General features: G+C 38.4%; 1 protein-coding gene across 7 annotated transcripts in view; it reads right to left on the bottom strand.

The window, feature by feature from the left end:
- Positions 1-214: 214 nt before the first annotated feature.
- MATCAP2 (microtubule associated tyrosine carboxypeptidase 2) overlaps positions 215-23,282 on the bottom strand; it is an 89,669-nt gene continuing 66,601 nt past the window's right edge. For 4 of the 7 annotated variants that reach the window (XM_060305416.1, XM_060305413.1, XM_060305414.1 and 1 more), the window contains 2 exons: positions 9,859-9,956; positions 3,737-6,582 (listed from right to left, as the gene is read on the bottom strand). In XM_060305416.1, coding sequence (XP_060161399.1) covers positions 6,421-6,582; positions 9,859-9,956 — 260 coding nt within the window. In that variant the 3' untranslated portion in view covers positions 3,737-6,420. The other 3 variants (XR_009565277.1, XM_030857557.2, XM_030857555.2) reach the window with 3 other exon arrangements.

The raw sequence follows: 23,282 nt of genomic DNA, 5'->3' as shown, positions 1-23,282 counted from the left end.
GATGAGGAGGAGACATATATACATATATTTGTGTTTGCCTGTGTATGCACAAACTGATAAGTTTTATAAGAAACTGAAAATAGTAGTTATCTCTGGTGGGAGAGAACAGGGATGGGAGCCACAGGTGGGAAGCCACAGGTGTATCATTTTATTTCATTTATTAATATGAAATTTTAAAAATTTCAAAATGCAGTGATTAAATCTAGAATTCTGCTAACACACTGAATAAAACAATAAACATGAACTCAAAAATGCAAGAAAGATTTAAAGACCATATGTGCATATAGTAAAGTCAAATAAAAATAGTATGGAGTAAAAGTGAGTTTCTTACTCCTGACTCCTAGTCCTTCAATGTCACCACTCTTACCTGTATCTCATGTAGCCTACCAGAGATGTTCTGTGACTATACAAGTGTACATGTACATACACATACCATCCCCCCACCCTTTTAAAAAATCAAATAGAAACTGACTTCAAACACCATTCTGAAACATGCTTTTTACTTAACAATAGATTTTGGAGATTGTTCTACAATGATGTAGAATCTAAATCAATATGTACAGGCCTACTTTATTTTTAAATAGGCTATATAGTTTTAACATATAAATATGTCATCTAACTAGTTCCTTGCTAATGAATTTTAAGGTTGCTTCCACTCTATTTTTACCACAATGTTGCAGTGCAAAGATACATATCTTTGCACAAAGATATATGTGTACATATATTTTTGCATATGTGTGCAATGTATATATGATGAATAAGTGTGTGATAGTGTGTGTGTACTTACTTTGAAATTGTTGGGTTAAGGATATATATGCTTTTAACATTTTCATGTATTTCCTAATAGAGCTCTAAAATCAACTTATCAAAAACATCCTTTTGAGATTGTGCTTGGAAGCACCTCTTGGAAGGCAGATCTAGTGGTAATGAACTCTCTCAGCTTTAGTCTGTGTGGGCAAGTCTTTCTCTCTCCTTCATTTCTGATGGAAAACTTTGCCAGAGTATTCTTGGTTGGCAGTTTTCTCTCAGCACTTTGAATATATCACCCCACTGCCTCCTGGCCTGTAAGGTTTTCACTGAGAAATCTGCTAATAACAGTATGGAGGGTTCCTTTTAAGTTACAAACTTTTCTCTTGCTGCTTTTAAGATTCTCTTTGTCTTTTATAGTTTTATTATAGCATGTCTTGAAGAGGATCTCTTTGAGTTTGGTGACCTTAAGAACTTGGATATCCAAATTTTCCCTCAGATTTGGGAAGTTCTCAGCCATTATTTCTTTAATAAGCTGTCTGCCCCCTTCTCCCTCTGAAACTCTAATAATTTGCAAGTTGTTTCTGTTGATTGTATCCCATAGATCACATAGGCTTTCATTATCCTTTTTCATTGTTTTCCTCTGATTGAATAATCTCAAAGCTCCCATCTTCTACCTCACAGATTCTTTCTTCTGATTGACACATTCTGATATTGATGCTACTATATTTTTCATTTCATTCACTGTATTTTTCTACTTCAGAATTTCTGTTTGGTCCTTTATGATTTTTCTTTGTTAAACTGCTCATTTTATTCACGTATTTTCTTGATTTCATCAAATTGTCTATTCTTGTAGTTCACTGAGCTTCCTTAAACAGTTATTTTTCATTCTTTATCAGGTAAATCACAGATCTCCATGTCTTTGGAATCAATTACTGGAAGATTATCATAATCCTTTGGTAGTGTCATGTTTTCTTAAGTTTTGCTTTGTTGTCTTTGTATCTGAAATAGCAGTTGCTTCCTCTAGTCTTTACTAACTGCTTCAGCAGAGATGTAACTTCAGTCATCCCTGCTAGAGATTCTGAGGCTTCCTCAGATCAGCTATGGGTAAGCCTGCTCCACACTTCTTGGCCTCTTATGGCAGAATCCTTAAGCTTGTATATCTTCTCTTGAGTCTGCAATGCAAAAGGTTAGGTGCTGACGATCTCCCTTCTGCTTTCCCAAGTGTGGGGCTAAAGCTCACATTTGTGGTCTCCCTTGGGCCTGCAGATTCAGTTTGGCTTTTTTTGCATGTTCACTAGCCGTCTGCCAAAGCTTGCTCTTGATGCTACCAGGAGTGAGACAGGAAGCCACAGGGTGGGGGATGTGTGTGGGTGAGGCACATGGAGCACTACTGGTTCCCATGGGCTGGTCAGGGAGACCCACAGGTAAGGTGTCCCCAGTGCCATGTGGGCTAGCTTCTTGATGGGACTGTGAGTTAGTAGGCTCTGTGACTCTTTAATGCCCTCCAAGAGTCCTATCTGCTATTCTCCTAGCACCTTCCCACCCCCTCATCATGCAGCTCAAGATTCAGTAGTCTGGATGAGGCAAGAGAGAAATGGGCCTCTCTGGTGGCTTCCCACATAGTTGGAGAAGCTGGGTACTCAGTCACTTGCATTTTCCCCTCCAGGAGAAATCACGGGCTGAGAAGGTCTCTCTTGGCCCTGAACTGTGCCACCTTGAGGGAAGGATAATGAGGATAAAATCAAACTGTTCCTCTTCAAAGCATCTAAACTCATTTATTGCTCCAAAAATGTGCTGAAAATTCTCCACTGGAAACCCAGACTTTCACAAAGGTGCTCTTGTCTGTGGGTGATTGCCTAAGATAATACTTTCCAAGGGTCTCCACACTGCAGCTGAGAGGGCCTGGAGCTGGTTCACAGGCCACTGCAGGGTCCATGCCAGGACCTAGGTCTGTATGCCTATAAGCCAATGCATGGGCAGGAAAGATTCCTACCAGGTTGCCTGGTGATTCCTACAAAGTTGCTTGGTGTTGGATCCCTAAGCTCCCACCAGGTCATTTCTGTCTGTATATGGATACCAAATTGCTGTGGGTAGAGGACACAAATGAGGGGAAGCTTTTTCAGCCATGCTGATGTCACTTCTGAAGCTGGTCATCTTTTGTTAGGATAATTGGATAGCTGGGAAGAAATGAATGCTCAGTAATCTCTTAGTGGTCAGATTTCTGCTCTTTGCTTCGTCCTCTTTTAGGTACAATTCTTTTCAGTTCTGAAGGCTAGAAGTTCAAGATCAAGGTGTTGGAAAGCTTGATTTTTCCTGAGAACCATAAGGGAAGGATCTGTTTGGGGCCTCTCTCCTTGGCTTGCAGATGGCTGCCCTCTTGCTTCCTCTTCATGTGCTTTTCCCTCTGCATACTTGAAATTCCACATATTCTTAAAGCTAGCTAACAAACACTGGTATTTCTCATCCTGGCAGTTTCAAGCTATTAATTCCTTTAGCCACTAGAATCAGAGTGAACAAAAATGAATGAAATCATAGCCAGCTGACAAGGTTTTCACAAGTGTCATAAAGGTTTGAATTCAAAGACCAAGACACTTAAGGATAAAGTGCTGACTCCCTTGCGCATCTGCTGAAGGGCTCAAAGGAGCTCCTCAGGGCCTGTGATGACCCAAGCAACTGTATTCTTGGTCTACTCCTTCCCCTAGGCTAAGTTGCTCAGGTTCCAAACAAGCCTCGCAAAGAGTGGTAATAAAATACTGTAAATACTCACTACTTTGCAAGTGATCTTTGTCTGTGTGCTTCAAACACATGAACAGGCCCATTTACTATGGTTTACATTCTTTTGGTAACACTTTTTGGGTATGGTACTGGCAGTGCTGTAACCTGGGTGTGTGCCACTCTTCCTCACTGGACTGTGGAACATTTCTTGTCTTCATCAGAGGACCTCTGACACTCAGCACAGATTCTGCTCCTCAGTTGGTTCTGCATAAAAGTTTATTCAATAAACAAACAGGGTAGTAAATTAAGACAGAATTTTCCCTCTCTCCTTTCCCCTATGCCCCATGGGAGTATATGCTAATTAGGGGAACTAATTAGGGGAAAGGTAGAGTGTGGCAAATATATTTCTCTATAAATAAGAATACTAGAAGACAAACATGATTGATGATATTTTCAATAATTACAATAAAAAACCCAGAAATACCACAATAAAAATATAATTAGGTTTTAAAAGAACAGAAGTTTGCATGCATATATATCCAAATAGTTCATTTAAGAACCTCAGTGCTATTTATTTCTATTACAGCTAGACACAAAATGCTCAAAGATTGAAAATATAAAGAAATGAAGACTATGGATTTATGTTTGCAGACTATTTTACTTTGAAACTGTCTGGTGTGAAAACCTAACAAACAGTTTATTAGAATTTGGATTTGATACAACTATATGTTAGAATCTCAGTGGAAAAAATTGATGAAATCCTAATGATCAATAGCCTATAGTAAATGACTATTCTAATTAAAACGAGTATGATCTTCAACTATTCTCCTAAGTACTGCTGCTGTAATTTTCTATTTATAAAAACTTTCATTTTAGAGAAAACTGACCTTAATGCTATTTCAAGAAAAAGAATAAACATTAAATCTTCAATCTCAACTTTTAAAGCTTAGAGCTCTTTATTTAAGTATTTCTGCTAATCTTGAACTACTTTTGGTTCATTGCTAACCTTTGAAATATCTTAATGTGATTTAAGGTCTTTTTTTTTTGGTCTGGATAGTGCTCATATTTTTTGTCCTTATACCAAAGCAGTAAGGCAAGAAAGTGTTTCCTTTTTCAGATCACGTAATATCTATCCATTTTAAAATTCAGGGACTACAACCACTACAAACAATCCTACCAATAGGAAATTAAGGCTGCTGTGATTTTCCTTTATATTTAAACCATAACAGAAGATTAGCAGTGTTATTGCCTACAAATGCTGAATTTATAATCATTTGACCTTAAGTCACAGGACATAAATATTGCCATTTCTGTCTGTACTTCAACTCCAGCACTAAGACATTGTTTTCACAGTTACCTTTGATAAGTCTGAAGATGAAGTCAGAAAACACTACACAAAGCTAAAACTGGATGACTCTGCTACAAAGAAATAATGCTTGAGAGGACAAGAGTGGTCTTCTGGTGTCTGGTTAGTGTTGGTGCACTGTGCCCCCAGTGCAGGTCACACTCCAGCCAGCATGACACAGGTATGGGCACCTTCGGTACTCTAAAGGGCCTTGCCTGCTACTGCCAAAGGTGAAATGCGTGGCTTTGCAAGAACTACCAGGTGCCAATTAGAGTATATCATGTTTGCTGGAGTATATCATTCTTCGAGGCGCCCTTCCAGATATGCGAAAGAGAAAAATCCCATAACCTTGTCTGCAAAAGAGTTTCTAAAATGTGACTGTGAACCAGACTTTGCAGTATACATCTACCAGTGTTAGCACCATATTTAAGTCTGAACTGAGGTAAACTCTCAGATAGACTTTGGGTAGAAATTACAGTAGCAATTTTGAATGGGGTGTTTACAGCAGTATTCTTTCAGATTAAGTTTGAAAAACTACTTGATCCCAAGTATACCTATTATACCTATCCAAGTATATATTGAAATTGATAAATTACAAAGCTAGATATAAGCTTTTAGCAGGAGAAATGTAGTAAAACAGAATTCATATTCTTGAAATTCAAAGTATGTCATTATTGGCTTGATGAAGTCAAAGATTTTGATAAAATACTGAGCCAGTATCACAAAGCCAGTTTATCAAATGACAATGCCCAGAAATTCTGTTTCTCAGAGTATACAGTCAAGTTTACTGTAGATGCTACCCAGTCAACATCCAGCTCCTACATGATATATCCCCTGCTCATTGCTCCATTTAATAAAAAAGGTAAGTAGCTTCTCTCTCCCCCAACTATTTTGATTTATGTAGAGAAACCTCTGAGACTTGGGAAGCAAAGACCCTAAAACTTGGTTAAAATTTTGAAGGTGTCCAGTATGTTTCAGCAGATGAAAACCAAATTTAGTTAAGGGATAACTGGACAAAATATGGTAATCTTCTATTTTAGTTCCTATAAGCTAATAAGGTGAAACAATAATGTGTAAAATAAAGAACTATGAAAACTTTTCAAATTGCTTTTCCCCTCCCTTTAACATTACTTAACATATAAGAAAATAAGAAACCTTAAATTTCTTATTTTCTAGCTTTTGGGAGCATAACACAGACTAATTTTTCAAAGGAGAATAATTACCATTATTTATTAAATAAAATATTACCTTGAAGTTTGAACAACACAGGAATTCCATCTCTAGTAAGAGCTGGTCTTGGTTCTCAGGCAGAAGTTTATCACTCAATTTGACCAAGATTCCTCAAAAACACCCATCAGCAGTATTTTCATCTGACTCTGTTGAGATTCAGATGAAAACAGGAGTAACTTTCCCCTGTAGCCTATAGAAACATTTTAGGGAAACAGTTTAAAATTTGTTCTTAACCTAAATATTCAGCTGAATACTGCAGACCATTCTTCAGAAAACTCATGTAAACAGTCATTCTTCTTTTATAAATCTGCTGGTGCTAACTGCACCTAATTGGTAATATACATAGAGGTATAGCTTAGCTATGTTTGCAAGAATGCTAATTAATATATAAGATCTTTCAGTTCCCTGTCAGTCAGTTCATTCACTTCCATGATCTTCTCTAAGTGTTCCATATATCGGCCATGGTCCTGCAGAAAGTGAGGGACCCTCATGTTTTCAGTAACTGCCAATCCTTTTAAGCGATCCACATCTTCATAAGAGACCTGAAAAAAGGAAGATGGGTTACTTTTTAAATGTGACTACCAGTTAAATTTTGAAGAGCAATTTCTTCCTTTGGTCTTAAGTGAAACTTTACGTAGACTGTTCTTGAAATTACTCCCTAATACCTGGAAAATGACAAAATTTACTGTGTTAAATAAGAACGTATTTATCTGCCCCTTCATACCATGACTATATATATATTTTTAACATCTTTATTGGAGTATAATTGCTTTACAATGGTGTGTTAGTTTCTGCTTTACAACAAAATGAATCAGTTATATATATACATATTTTCCCATATGTCTTCCCTCTTGCGTCTCCCTCCCTCCCACCCTCCCTATCCCACCCCTCCAGGCGGTCACAAAGCACTGAGCTGATCTCCCTGTGCTATGCGGCTGCTTCCCACTAGCTATCTACCGTACGTTTGATAGTGTATATATGTCCATGCCTCTCTCTCGCTTTGTCACAGCTTACCCTTCCCCCTCCCCATATCCTCAAGTCCATTCTCTAGTAGGTCTGTGTCTTTATTCCTGTCTTACCCCTAGGTTCTTCATGACTTTTTTTTTCTTAAATTCCATATGTATCTGTCAGCATTCGGTATTTGTCTTTCTTTTTCTGACTTACTTCACTCTGTATGACAGACTCTAGGTCTATCCACCTCATTACAAATAGCTCAATTTCGTTTTTTTTTATGGCTGAGTAATATTCCATTGTATATATGTGCCACATCTTCTTTATCCATTCATCTGTCAATGGACACTTAGGTTGCTTCCATGTCCTGGCTATTGTAAATAGTGCTGCAATGAACATTTTGGTACATGACTCTTTTTGAATTATGGTTTTCTCAGGGTATATGCCCAGTAGTGGGATTGCTGGGTCATATGGTAGTTCTATTTGTAGTTTTTTAAGGAACCTCCATACTGTTCTCCATAGTGGCTGTATCAATTTACATTCCCACCAACAGTGCAAGAGGGTTCCCTTTTCTCCACACCCTCTCCAGCATTTATTGTTTCTAGATTTTTTGATGATGGCCATTCTGACTGGTGTGAGATGATATCTCATTGTAGTTTCGATTTGCATTTCTCTAATGATTAGTGATGTTGAGCATTCTTTCATGTGTTTGTTGGCAGTCTGTATATCTTCTTTGGAGAAATGACCATGACTGTATTTTTAAAAATCTAGTCAGTATTTGATTTAACAATCTATCTTGGATCTACAGTTTGTCTAGAAATTAAACAACTAAACTTAATATATGTGTGTGAAAGACTGAACCTAAACAAATCTCCTGCCTAAATCTAAATATAAGAATTGGGACTTCTCTGGTGGTCCAGTGGGTAAGACTCCATGCTCCCAATGCAGGAGGCCCAGGTTCGATCCCTGGTTGGGGAACTAGATCCTGCATGCATGCTGCACCTAAGAAGCCCACATGCCACAATGAAGATCCCACGTGCTGCAACTAAGACCCAGTGCAGCCAAAATAAATAAATAAGAAAATAATTAGAATGTAAATACTGTATTATTAAGTTAGGAAAATCAGCACAATTATACATTAAATTCCTTTTTCTATTTAATTGGAGAAATAAAATAATGTTTTGTGTTAAAAATATCAAAATAAAAGCAAGAGAATTTAAGTATTTTTAAAAATTTCACATCTCTTTCATTCACTTGAGTAAGAAGCCAGTCTTTCATAAATATTATATTAATTTATAGAACTTAAAGTTTCACCCCTAAACTTATCTTTCAACTTTTAAATTCCAAAACATAGCTGGCTTTAAGAACTATTATTTTCTGATCAACACTCTTCCTGGTTCAGTAGGAAGGCTTTAAATAAATCATGTTCATATTAAGTTTTATTTATATTTCAGTTAAAATTGAGTATTTATATCACTAAGTGTAATAGGTTATAGGAAATAGGTTTGGTGTTGATATTGGCATGGTTTTGTAATTTATCTTAAACCACTCTAAGTTTATTATAAGGAGAGAATGAGTAAGTATACTGATGTTGGGAAATAAGGTTCTCATTTTAAGAAAAGAGATACATATATGGAATGGGGAATGCCCTTATGATTTAAAACAAATATATGATATGCTCATTGACAAGGTCTAGAAGCATCAGCACTCGAGTAGTGATGTGCACACCTCGTGCTCAAGTCTTGTTTTCTAAATACCATTTCCCACTAAAAAGAATCAAGACTTCCTTAGAGAAACATCTAATCTCAGATTTGGGTAGGAAAAGTGTAAGGTGAGCCCAGAATATTTTACTTTGCTTGAAAACATGTAGACATGTTTTAAAAACCACAGGAGTAGCCATTGGAAGAGCTGAATAAAAAAGTGGAGGGAAATGTAACAGAATTCAAAGATCTCTATTTTGCTACCACCAGTGTAGTAACTGATTTGGGCAAAAATCATCAATTGATGTTAAAATCATTTCTGGAAAGGCTATTAGACAATGGTACATTTGAAGGCATCATCCCACAAATTACTTACTAATGGAGGAAAGGTACCATTATAACGGAGAGATCTGGCAGTAACTAACCCAGGTGATTATACACAGTATCACCAATACTGGGACAAAATATCTCTCTAATGTGATGCACTGAAAAATGCATGACTCACTTTAGTATTCTTGGCAAAAATGTTTAACCTAAAGCTAATTACAAGGAAACAATCTGATAGTCCAGATTCTAGGAATTCTCAAGGAAATTTTCCTGGATTCTTAAAAATGTCATAAAAAAAGACTATGGTGAGGGGGACTGTTATAAATTAAGAGATTAAAGATGATAAGCGAATGCAAGGCATAAATCTTGACTGGATCCTGGGTCATGAAAAAGAGCTACAAAGGACATTTTGGAGATGATCTGGGGAATATAAAATAGACTTTTTTTTAGATATTATATGGAATCAATGATAAATTTCTTTAGAAAACATATGGTCATGTCAGAATATCCTTATTCTTGGGAGATACATACTGAAGTATGAAGGGGAGTAGAGTTATACCTGCAGCTTACTTTAAAATACTTTAGGAAAATATGCATATACAAACTAATAATATATTCCCAAATTTCCTATTTTCTTATCTCTTATTGTTCACAAAGGAATATTGTAATTTGGTTCTGTGACAGAACCTCATTTCTTCCCTCCTGTTATCACATAAAGGAAAACTACTCCAACAATAAAATAAAAACAGGTTCAACTTGAGTCTTATTTAATCATGAAATGAGCTGGAGGAAGTGTTGACCTGGTACGTTTGCAGACTCTGTGCCATTGGTTTCACTCACCTTCCCCAGGGCCGTAAGTAGATGAAAGTCAATGGTCTCTCTATATCGGAGGATTTGCAGGATACCATCCAAGTATACCTGGTCTTTACTGAAACACCCTGGAGGAACCAGAACAGTGTTTACTTTCTGAGGTTTAAAAAAATTATTAAGTAACTAAATACCAGCCCATTCACTTTACTGTAGGAGTCAGTCCTGTACTTAAAAAATAAGTAGGGCAAATTAGAAATTTAACTATAATCATAACATAAAATGTAAGGTCTTGAGAAGTACCACAATAATTACAGCCTAGTAGCTTCCCTTTAAGAATTCCTTTTCCCTGGCTCCCCACTCCCCATAATTAAAATAGCATTTTTCCCTAAAGAAACACAGAGCAGAAACTAACACAACATTGTAAAGCAATTATATTCCAATAAAGATGTTAAAAAAAATTATCCCATCCTCACCTCTACCATTTGATCATAAGCTTAACTTCCATGATTAACTGAAGGCATTTGAGTGGGGAGGGCTGGGAGAGGATACTTGTAGAGTAGTTAAGTTTCAAAAGGGGCCAATGTGGAGACATGGGATTTCAGAAATTCCTGGGTTTTTTATAAGAAATAATACCCTTTACCCCATTAAAGTTTAGGTGATTTTGATACTATTCCTCCCTATAAAAATGAGAATTAGAACTGGATTTTAAAGCATATGAAAAAATATGAAATAGACATGAAAATTAGGAATAGCTCATAGATCTGTGCTTAGATAAAAAATGGTATTCTGCTTACAAAGAAAACCTTTCTCCCATCATGACATAACTTATGTAAATTTTTAAAAATTTTGCTCTAGAATTAAATGGACTAGAATTCTACCAAATGGAGAGTCATACAATAAGAAATTATTGTTGATGAGTTCCCAAGATGGTGGACTAAGAGGGCCGAGCTCACCTCCTCTCACGGGCACACACCAAAATTACAACTATTTACAGAGCAACTGTGAGTGAGAAAGACTGGAAACTACCAGAAAAGATTTCTATAACTAAAGATATAAAGAAGGAACCACAACTAGATGGGTAGGAGGGGAGAAACTGCAGTACAGTCAAGACCCAGATCCTGAGGTGAGAGACCTACAAATGGGAAGATAATTATAAGTATAGAGGTTCTCCAGAAGGAGCAAGAGGTAAGAGACCCACATCAAGCTCCCCAGCCCAGGGGTCCTGTGCTGGGAAGACGAGACCCCAGAACGTTTGGTTTTGAAGGTCAGAGGAACTTACTTTCGGGAGACCCAGAGGGCTGTGGAAAAGAAAGACCCTACTCTTAAAGGGTGCACACAAAATTTCACACGCTCTGGGACACAGGGAAGCAGCAGTATTTTGAACAGAGCCTGGGTCAGACCTACTGGTGATCTTGAAGAGTCTCCCAGAGAGGCAGGAGGCAAATGGAGTTCCCCTGGGGACACAGGCACTGGTGGCAACCATTTTGGGGAGTTAATTCTACCACATTGAAACTGGCGCTGCAAAGCACCATTTTGGAATCCTCCCTCTAGCTTACTAGGCATGGGACCCAGCCCCAGCCCTATCCCTACTCACCAGCCTATAGGAACAAGTACTGGATCACCTCAGATCAAGCAATTAGCTGGGTGGAAATATAACCCCACCTACCAGAAGACAGACACCAGCCCCAGAACAACCACTGCATGCTATGCCAGGACCCAGCCCAGCCACCAGCAGTTGGCACCAGTCCCAGGACTTGCTGGTCCTCCAACCACCAGGGGGACAATAAAAGCTCTGAGACAACTTGGGCCCCTTAGACATTACCCCAGGATCAGGCCGCACTTACCAGTGGGCCAACACAACCTTTGGGACACCCCAGGCCCCATAGCCAGCTGTGTCATGAACCAGCCAACCCACCAATGGTCCAAAACCAGTTCTGAGAATGTAGGCCCTGAAGCCAGAGGCCCCAGGACACGGCTCAGCTAGCCAATGGGCCTGCACTATCCCCATGACCCAGCTTTATCCACCAGTGGGCCTGACAGAGCCCCAGGATCTCCTGTATCCTGATGCTGCCCACCAGCGGGCAGACCCCAGGATTCACCCAAGCCCAGCTCTGTCTACCAGCAGGCCAACACAAGCTTTGGGACACCTCGGACCCCATACCCAACTGTGTCAGGATCCCTCCACCTCCTGCTCAGCAATCTGACAACAGCTCTGAAATTCCTAGGCCCTGTTGTCAGACTCTGGGACCCAGCTCTGCCTGCCACTAGTCCAACACTAACCCTGGAACCTGGCTTCACCCACCAGTGGTAGGGCAACAGCCCTGGAGTCTTATGGACCCTGATTCTGTCCACCAGTGAGCCAGCACTAGGCCTGGGGACCCTGAGGTTTTGTAATCTGCTACCTTGTGACCAGGTCCCACTAACCAGCAGCATCTGCACAAGGCAGGTGCCTGGCAACCAACTGGGCTAGGGGCCAACCAAGCCTACCAGACCACCCACATAGCTCACCAAAACTGAAGGACCAATGCAGCCCTCTTAGGGGGAAACGATAGAGCATATAGCATGGGTGACGAGAGGGGAGTGCGCAGTGGGATGCATAAGACATCTCCTACAGGAGACTACTTCTTCAAGGTACAGAAACATAACTAACCTACCACATACATAAAAATAGAAATAGCAACTTAGATAAAATGAGGCCACAAAGAAACATGTTCCAGACGAGGAAACAAGATAAAACCCCAGAAGAACAACTAAGTGAAGCGGAGATAGGCAATCTACCTGAGAAAGAGTTCAGAGTAATGACTGTAAAGATGATGAAAGAACTTGGGAAAAGAATGGACGTACAGAGCAAGAAGTCAGAAGTTTTTAACAAAGAGTTAGAAAATATAAAGAACAACCAACCAGAGATATAGAATATAACTGAAATGAAAAATACAATAGAAGGAATCAACATTAGACTAAATGATACAGAGGAACAGGTCAGTGAGCTGAAGATAGAGTAGTGGAAAGCACTGCTACTGAAAAGAAAAAAGAATGAAAAGAAATTAGGACAGTTTAAGAGCCCTGTAGGACAATATCAAGCACACTAATATTCACACTGTAGGGGTCCCACAAGGACGAGAGAGACAGAAACAGAGAGAGAGAGAGACTGAAAACATAACAGGTGAAAACTTCCCTAACCTGGGAAAGGAACAGTCACTCAAGGCCAGAAAGTACAGAGTCCCATACAGGATTAACCCAAAGAGAAACCAAGACACACTAATTAAAATGACAAACATTAAATATAAAGAGAATATTAAAAGCAGCAAGGGAAAAGCAACAAATAGCATACAACAGAATTCCCATGAAGTTATTGGCTGATTTTTCAGCAGAAACTGAAGGCCAGAATGGAGTAGAAATATATATTTAAAGTGATGAAAGGGAAAAACCTACCACCAAGAATAATCTACCCAGGAAGGCTCTCATTCAGATTTGATGGAGAGATCAAAAGCTTTACAGATAAGCAAAAGCTAAGAGTCCAGCACCATCAAACCAACTTTACAACCAATGTTAAAGGAACTTCTCCTGATGAAAAAGGCCACAACTAAAAACAAGAAAATTATAAAATCAAAATGATCAACAAAGGCAAACATATAGAAAATGTAGGAAATCATCCACAAACAAAGCTAGTAGGGTGATAAAAAGACAAAAGTAGTAAAATAATCTATAACCACAATGAGCAGTTAAGGGATACACAAAACAATTAGATGTAAAATATGACATGAAAAACAGCAATCATGAAGGAAGGAGAGTACAAATGTAAGATTTTTAAAATGCATTTGAAATTAAGAGCTCAGCAACTTAAATCATACATACACAGACACACACACACACACACACAAACTGCTACATAAAAAGCTCACGGTAACCTCAAAACAAACACCTATAATAGATATACACACAAAAAAAGAAAAAAGAATCCAAACATAAAACTAAAGATAGTCATCAAATCACAGGAGATGAGAACAAAAGAAGGGGGGAAAAAGACCTATAAAAACAAACCCCAAACAATTAACAAAATGGCAGTAAGAACATACATATCAATAATTACCTTAAATGTAAATGGACTAAATGCTCCAACCAAAAGATAGAGGGGCTGAGTGGATACAAAAACAAGAACCATATATACGCTCCTACAGAAGACTCACTTCAGATCTAGAGACACACACAGACTGAAAGTGAGAGAATGGAAAAAGGTATTCCATGCAAATGGAAATCAAAAGAAAGCCGGAATAACAATACTCATATGAGACTAAATAGACTTTAAAATAAAGACTGTGGGGTGAAGTCAAGATGGTGGACTAGGAGGATGTGGAGTTTGCATCTCTGCACAACTAGGGCACCTGCCAGGCACTGGTGGGGGACCACGGACACCTAAGGGTATGGGAAGAACCCATGAGCAACTGGGTAGGACATGGGGAGGAGGACAAGTGGAGGTGAGACAGACCAGTGCCCCTGTGGGGTGGCTGGGGGAGGCAAGGGGTTCCCATGCCCAGAGGGGCCCACCCATGGTTAGGGGATCAACAGGGACGGGGGAGACACTTGAGAGAGTAGATTATCAGAAGGGAACAGGGTCAGCATTTCCCCTGCCCACTACGGTCCGGGGGAGGCCCAAGTGAGGTTCCCAGGCCTCATCCTCTGCCCTCCAAGACACCCTCCAACTGTGCTGGGCCTACACCCTGCCTCCACGCCTCCAACCATGACCTTACCTCTGAACCCACACTCCAAGGCCCCCCTCCAGATGTGCTGCCTTTCATGGCTGAGCAGGTCCTGAGCCTAAGCCCCCCCACCCCACACTGCCCCCCACAGCCAAGGCCTTTTCTAGCCTTTCTTTTTAGGTTGTGGTTCAGCTTTACCTTGTTGTTCTTTCATCTATATAGATATTTTTCTAATTTTTAATTTTTCTAATTTTATTTTATTTTTTATACCTTGTTATTTTTCTGCAACTTTTGGCTTGTGCCCCCAGCTTTTTCTTTTTTTTATTGTGGTGCTGATTTACCTTGTTGCAGTTGTTTCACTTACATTTTAATTATTCCTGATATACTTTTTATTTTACTAACTGTATTTTACTTTTTATTCTGTTATTCTACTGCTCCGTTTCTTTCCCTTTCTTTTCTTGTGCCAAACCAAGCAGCTTGTGGGATATACTGGTTCCCAGGCTGGGGGTTGGGCCTGAGCTCCTGTGGTGGGAGCGCTGAGTCCAAGCTGCTGTACTAACAGAGAACCTCAGACCCCAGGGAATAATAATTGGAGTGAGGTCTTGCAGAGGTCCTCATCTCGGCACCAAGACACAGCTCTACCCAACTGCCTTCAACTTCCAGTGCTGCACATATCAGGCCAAACAACCAGTAAGACAGGAGTACAGCCCCACCCATCAAAAAAAATGAGGCAACTAAAAATATGTTACAGACGAAGGACCAAGGTAAAAACCTACAGGACCGAGAGGGCAGAGAGCAGAAGCAAGAAGAACTACAATCCTGCAGCCTGTGGAACAAAAACCACATTCACAGAAAGACAGACAAGATAAAAAGGCAGAGAGTTATGTATCAGATGAAGTAACAAGATAAAACCCCAGAAAACCTACTAAATGAAGTGGAGATAGGCAAACTTCCAGAAAAAGAAGCTTCCAGAATGAAAGTGAAGATGATCCAGGACCTCGGAAAAAGAGTGGAGGTAAAGATCAAGAACATGCAAGAAATGTTGAACAAAGACCTAGAAGAATTAAAGAACAAACAAACAGAGATGAACAATACAATAACTGAAATGAAGACTACACTAACAAGAACCAACAGCAGAATAACTGAGGCAGAAGAAGGGATAAGTGACCTGGAAGACAGAATGGTTGAATTCACTGTTGCAAAAGAGAATAAAGAAAAAAGAATGAAAAGAAATGAAGACAGCCTAAGAGACCTCTGGGACAACATTAAATGCAACAACATTCACATTATAGGGGTCCCAGAAGGAAAAGAGAGAAAGGACCAGAGAAAATATTTGAAGATTTTATAGTTGAAAACTTCCCTAACATGGGAAAGGAAATAGCCACCCAAGTCCAGGAAGCGCAGAGAGTCCCATACAGGAGAAACCTAAGGAGAAACACACCAAGACACATAGTAATCAAATTGGAAAAAATTAAAGACAAACAAAAATTATTGAAAGCAGAAGGGAAAAACGACAAATAACATACAAGGGAACTCCCATAAGGTTAACAGCTCATTTCTCAGCAGAAACTCTACAAGCCAGAAGGAAGTGGCATGATATACTTAAAGTAACGAAAGGGAAGAAACTACAACCAAGATTACTCTACCTGGCAAGGATCTCATTCAGATTCGATGGAGAAATCAAAAGCTTTACAGACAAGCAAAAGCTAAGAGAATTCAGCACCACCAAACCAGTTCTACAACAAATGCTAAAGGAACTTTTCTAAGTGGGAAACACAAGAGAAGAAAAGGACCTAGAAAAACAAACCCCAAACAATTAAGAAAATGGTCATAAGAACATACATATAATTACTTTAAACGTGAATGGATTAAATGCTCCAACCAAAAGACACAGGCTTGCTGGATGGATAGAAAGACAAGAACCATATATATGCTGTCTACAAGAGACCCACTTCAGACCTAGGGACACATACAGACTGAAAGTGAGGGGATTAGAAAAGATATTCCCTGCAAATGGAAATCAAAAGAAAGCTGGAGTAGCAATACTGATATCACTTATCTCACTTAAAGATAAAATAGACTTTAAAATAAAGAATGTTACAAGAGACAAGGAAGAACACTACATAACGATCAAGGGATCAATCCAGGAAGAAGATATAACAATTATAAACATACATGCACCAAACATAGGAGCACCTCAATACATAAGGCAACTGCTAACAGCTATAAAAGAGGAAACTGACAATAACACAATAATAGTGGGGGACTTTAACACCTCATTTACATCAATGGACAGAGCATCCAAAATGAAAATAAATAAGGAAACAGAAGCTTTAAATGACACAATAGACCAGATAGAGTTAACTGATATTTATAGGACATTCCATCCAAAAACAGCAGATTACACTTTCTTCTCAAGTGTGCACAGAACATTCTCCAGGATAGATCACATCTTGGGTCACAAATCAAACCTCAGTAAATTTAAGAAAATTGAAAGCATATAAAGTATCTTCTCTGACCACAATGCTATGAGATTAGAAATGAATTACAGGGAAAAAAACGGAAAAAACACAAAAACATGGAGGCTAGACAATACATTACTAAATAACCAAGAGATCACTGAAGAAATCAAAGAGGAAATCAAAAAATACCTAGAGACAATGAAAACACGACGATCCAAAACCTATGGGATGCAGCAAAAGCAGTTCTAAGAGGGAAGTTTACAACTATGGAAGCCTACCACAAGAAATAAGAAAAACCTCAAAACAATCTAACCTTACACCTAAAAGAACTAGAGAAGGAAGAACAAACAAAACCCAAAGTTAGCAGAAGAAATCATAATGATCAGAGCAGAAATAAATAAAATAGAAACAAAGAAAACTATAGCAAAGATCAATAAAACTAAAAGCTGGTTCTTTGAGAAAATAAACCAAAGTCAGACTAATTGATAAACCATTAGCCAGGCTCATCAAGAAAAAGAGGGAGAGGACTCAATAAAATTAGAAATGCAAAAGGAGAAGTTACAACAGACACCGCAGAAATACAAAGCATCCTAAGAGACTACTACAAGCAACTGTATGCCAATAAAATGGATAACCTGGAAGAAATGGACAAATTTTTAGAAAGGTATAAGCTTCCAAGACTGAACCAGGAAGAAGTAGAAAATATGAACAGACCAATCACAAGTAATGAAATTGAAACTGTGATCAAAAATCTTCCAACAAACAAAAGTCCAGGACCAGATGGCTTCACAGGTGAATTCTATCAAACATTTAGAGAAGAGCTAACACCCATCCTTCTCAAACTCTTCCAAAAAATTGTAGAGGAAGCAACACTCCCAAACTCATTGTATGAGGCCACCATCACCCTGATATCAAAACCAGACAAAGATACTACAAAAAAAGAAAATTACAGACTAATATCACTGATGAATATAGATTCAAAAATTCTCCACAAAATACTACCAAACAGAATCCAACAACAAATTAAAAGGATCATACACCATGATCAAATTAAAAGGATCATACACCATGATCAAGTTGGATTTATCCCAGGGATGCAAGGATTCTTCAGTATACACAAATCAATAAATGTGATACACCATGTTAACAAATTGAAGAAGAAAAACTATACGATCATCTCAACAAATGCAGAAAAAGCTTTTGACAAATTTCAACAACAATTTATGATAAAAACTCTCCAGAAAGTGGTCATAGAGGAAACCTACCTCAACATAATAAAGGCCATATATGACCAACCCACAGCCAACATCATTCTCAATGGTGAAAAACTGAAAGCATTTACTCTAAGATCAGGAACAAGACAAGGATGTCTACTCTCACCACTATTATTCAACATAGTTTTGGAAGTCCTAACCACAGCAATCAGAGAAGAAAAAGAAATAAAAGGAATACAAATTGGAAAAGAAGTAAAATTGTCACTGTTTGCAGATGACATACTACACAGAGAGAATCCTAAAGATGCCACCAGAAAACTACTAGAGCTAATCAATGAATTTGGTAAAGTTGAAGGATACAAAATTAATGCACAGAAATCTCTTGCATTCCTATACGCTAATGATGCAAAATCTGAAAGAGAAATTAAGGAAACGCTCCCATTTACCATTGAAGCAAAAAGAATAAAATACCTAGGAATAAACCTACCTAGGGAGACAAAAGACCTGTATGCAGAAAACTATAAGACACTGATGAAAGAAATTAAAGATGATACCAACAGATGAAGAGATATACCATGTTCATGGATTGGAAGAATCAACATTGTGAAAATGACTATACTACCCAAAGCAATCTACAGATTCAATGCAATCCCTATCAAATTACAAATGGCATTTTTTACGGAACTAGAAGAAAAAATCTTAAAATTTGTATGGAGACACAAAAGACCCTGAATAGCCAAAGCAGTCTTGAGGGAAGAAAACGGAGCTGGAGGAATCAGATTCCCTGACTTCAGACTATACTACAAAGCTACAGTAAGCAAGACAATACGGTACTGGCACAAAAACAGAAATATAGATCAATGGAACAAGATTGAAAGCCCAGAGATAACCCACGGACCTATGGCCACCTAATCTATGTCAAAGGAAGCAAGGATATACAATGGAGAAAAGACAGCCTCTTCAATAAGTGGTGCTGGGAAAACTGGATAGCTACATGTAAAAGAACGAAATTAAAACACTCCCTAACACCATACAGAAAAATACTCATAATGGACTAGAGACCTAAATGTAAGACTGGACACTATAAAATTCTTATAGGAAAACACAGGAAGAACACTCTTTCACATAAATCACAGCAAGATCCTTTTTGATCCACTTCCTAGACAAATGGAAATAAAAACAAAAATAAACAAATCGGACCTAATGAAACTTCAAAGCACTTGCACAGCAAAGGAAACCATAAACAAGATGAAAAGACAACCCTAGAATGGGAGAAAAAATTTGCAAATGAAGCAACTGACAAAGGATTAATCTCCAAAATTTACAAGCAGCTCATGCAGCTCAATACTAAAAAAACAAACAACCCAATCCAAAAAATGGGCAGAAGCCCTAAATAGACATTTCTCCAAAGAAGACATTCAGATGGCAAAGAAGCACATGAAAACTGCTCAAGATCACTAATTATTAGAGAAATGCAAATCAAAACTACAATGAGGTATCACCTCACACCAGTCAGAATGGGCATCATCAGAAAATCTACAAACAGCAAATGCTGGAGAGGCTGTGGAGAAAAGGGAACCCTCTAGCACTGTTGCTGGGAATGTAAATTGATACAGCCACTATGAAGAAAAGTATGGAGGTTACTTTAAAAACTAAACACTGAATTACCATATGATCCAGCAATCCCACTACTGGGCATATACCCAGAGAAAACCATAATTCAAATAGACACATGCACCCCAATGTTCACTGCAGCACTATTTACAGTAGCCAGGTCATGGAAGCAACCTAAATGCACATCGACAGACGAATGGATAAAGAAGATGTGGTACATATATACAATGGAATATTACTCAGCCATAGAAAGGAACGAAATTGGGTCATTTGTTGAGAGGTGGATGGATCTAGAGACTGTCATACAGAGTGAAGGAAGTCAGAAAGAGAAAAATAAATATCGTATATTAACGCATATATGTGGAAGCTAGAAAAGTGGTACAGATGAACCGGTTTGCAGGGTAGAAATTGAGACACAGATGTAGAGAACAAACGTATGGACACCAAGGGGGGAAAGCAGAGGGGTGGTGGTGGTGGTGGTGTGATGAATTGGGCGATTGGGATTGACATGTATACACTGATGTGTATAAAATTGATGACTAATAAGAACCTGCTGTGTAAAAAAATAAAATAAAATTCAAAAAAAAAAAACAACAATCCTACAAGACCAAATAAATGAAAAGGAAATAAGCAACCTACCTGAAAAAGAATTCAGAGTAATGATAGTAAAGATTATCCAAAATCTCGGAAACAGAATGGAGGCATGGACTGAGAAAACAGAAGAAATGTTTAACAAAGACCTAGAAGAACTACAGAACAAAGAAACAGTGATGAACAACACAATAACTGAAATAAAAAATACACGGAAAGGAATCAATAGAATAACTGAGGCAGAAAAGCGAGTAAGTGAGCTGGAACATAGAATGGTAGAAGTAACTGCTGAGGAGCAGAATAAAGAAAAAAGAATGAAAGAATTGATGACAGTCTCAGAGACCTCCAGGACAACAATAATGCATCAACATTTGGATTATAGGTGTCCAAGAAAAAGAAGAGAAAAAGAAAGGGTCTGAGAAAACATTTGAAGAGATTATAGTCAAAGACTTCCCTCACATGGAAAAGGAAATAGCCACCTAATTCCAGGAAGCGCAGAGTCCCATACAGGATAAACCCTAGGAAAAACACACCAAGACACATATTAATTAAACTAACAAAAATTAAATTCAAAGAAAAAATATTAAAAGGAGCAAGGGAAAAGCAAGAAATAACATACAAGGGAGCCCCATAAAGTTATCAGCTGATTTCTCAGCAGAAACTGTGCAGGTGATAAGGAAGTGGCATGATATATTTAAAGTGAAAAAAGGGAAGACCCTACAACCAAGAATACTCTACCCAGCAAGGCTCTCATTCAGATTCCACAGAGAAATCAAAAGCTTTACAGATGGGATTTCCCTGGTGGTGCAGTGATTAAGAATCTGCCTGCCAATGCAGGGACACTGGTTCGATAACTGGTCTAAGAAGATCCCACATGCCGTGGAGCAATTAAGCCCACACACCACAACTACTGAAGCCCGTGTGCCCTAGAGCCCATGTGCTGCAACTGCTGAGCTCACATGCCTCAACTACTGAAGGTCGTGTGCCCTAGGGCCCGCATGCTGCAACTACTGAGCCTATGTGCCTGCAACTACTGAAGCCCGGGCACCTAGAGCCCATGATCCACAACAAGAGAAGGCACCGCAACGAGAAGCCCACACACCGCAACGAAGAGTAGCCCCCGCTGGCCCCAACTAGAGAAAGCCCGCGTGCAGCAATGAAGACCCAATGTAACCAAAAAAAAAAAAAAAGCTTTACAAACAAGCAAAAGCTAAGAAAATTCAGCACCACCAGACCAGCTTTGCAACAAATGCTAAAGGAACTTATTTAGGCAGAAAAGATAAGACCAAAACTAGAAACAAACAAAAAAAACCCTAAAAGCTCAGCAGGAAAGGAAAGCATAGCGTAAAGGTATTAAATCATCCACACACAAACATGATATCAAAACAAGCAATTGTGAGAAGAGGAGAGTACAAATGCAAGATACTGGAAATGCATTTGAAATTAAAACACCAGCAACTTAAAACAATATTTTTATACAGAGACTGCTACATCAACAACACTTGGTAACTGCAAACTAAAAATCGACAATAGATACACACACACAAAAGAAAAAGGAATCCAAAAACACAACACTAACCTTAGTCATCAAATAACAAAAGAAGAGAACAGAGAGGAAGGGAAGAAAAAAGGCTTACAAGAACAAACCCAAAACAATTAAGAAAATGGTAACATGAACACGTATATCGATAACTACCTTAAACATAAATGGATTAAATGCTCCAACCAAAACACACAGACTGGCTGAATAGATAGAAAAACAAGACCCATATATATGCTGTCTACAAGAGACCCACTTCAGACCTATGGAAACATACAGACTGAAAGTGAGGGAGCAGAAAAAGATACTCCATGCAAATGGAAATGAAAAGAAAGCTGGAGTAGCAACACTAATATCAGACAAATAGACTTTAAAATAAAGACTGTTTCAAGACACAAAGAACAACACTACATAATAATCAAGGAATCTATCCAAGAAGATAAAACAATTGTAAATACATATGCACCCAACATAGGAGCACCTCAATATATAAGGCAAATACTATCAGCCATAAAAGGAGAAATCAACAGTAAAATAATACTAGTGGGGGACTTTAACACCCCACTTGCATCAATGGACAGATCATCTAGACAGAAAAGCCACAAGAAAACAAAGGCCTTAAATGACAATTAGACCAGATGGACGTAATTTATATACATAAAGCATTCCATTTAAAAGCACCAGAATACATGTTCTTCCCAAGTGCACATGCAACATTTTCCAGGATAGATCACATGCTGGGTTGCAAAGCAAGCCTCAGTAAACTGAAGAAAACTGAAGTCGTATCGAGCATCTTTTCCAACCACAAGACTATAAGATTAGAAATCAACTACAAGAAAAACACTGTAAAAACCACAAACGCGTGGTGGCTAAACAGTATACTATTAAATGACCAATGGATCACTGAAGAAGTCAAAGAGGAAATCAAAAAATATCCTAGAGACAAAAGAAAACAAAAACACAACAATCTAAAACCTATGGGATGCAGCAAAAGCTGTTTTAAGAGGAAAGTTTATAGCAATACAGTCCTATCTCAGGAGACAAGGAAAATCTCAAAGAGCATACTCTAACACCTAAACAACTACAGAAAGAAGAACAAACAAAGCCCAAAGTTAGTGGAAGAAATCATAAAGATCAGAGTGGACATAAAAGAATTATAGATGAAGAAAACAACAGAAAAGATCAAAGAAACTAAAAGCTAGTTCTTTGAAAGGATAAAGGAAATTGATAAAACTTTATCCAAACTCATGAACAAAGAAAGGGAGAGAGCTCAAATCAATAAAATTAGAAATTTAAAAGAAGTTAAAACAGACACCACAGAAATACAAAGGATCAC

Source organism: Globicephala melas, chromosome 9, assembly GCF_963455315.2.
Source record: "Globicephala melas chromosome 9, mGloMel1.2, whole genome shotgun sequence".
NCBI lineage: Eukaryota > Metazoa > Chordata > Mammalia > Artiodactyla > Delphinidae > Globicephala > Globicephala melas.
The sequence above is the reverse complement of the archived record's forward strand: the minus strand, read 5'-3'. Positions and strand labels throughout refer to the sequence as shown.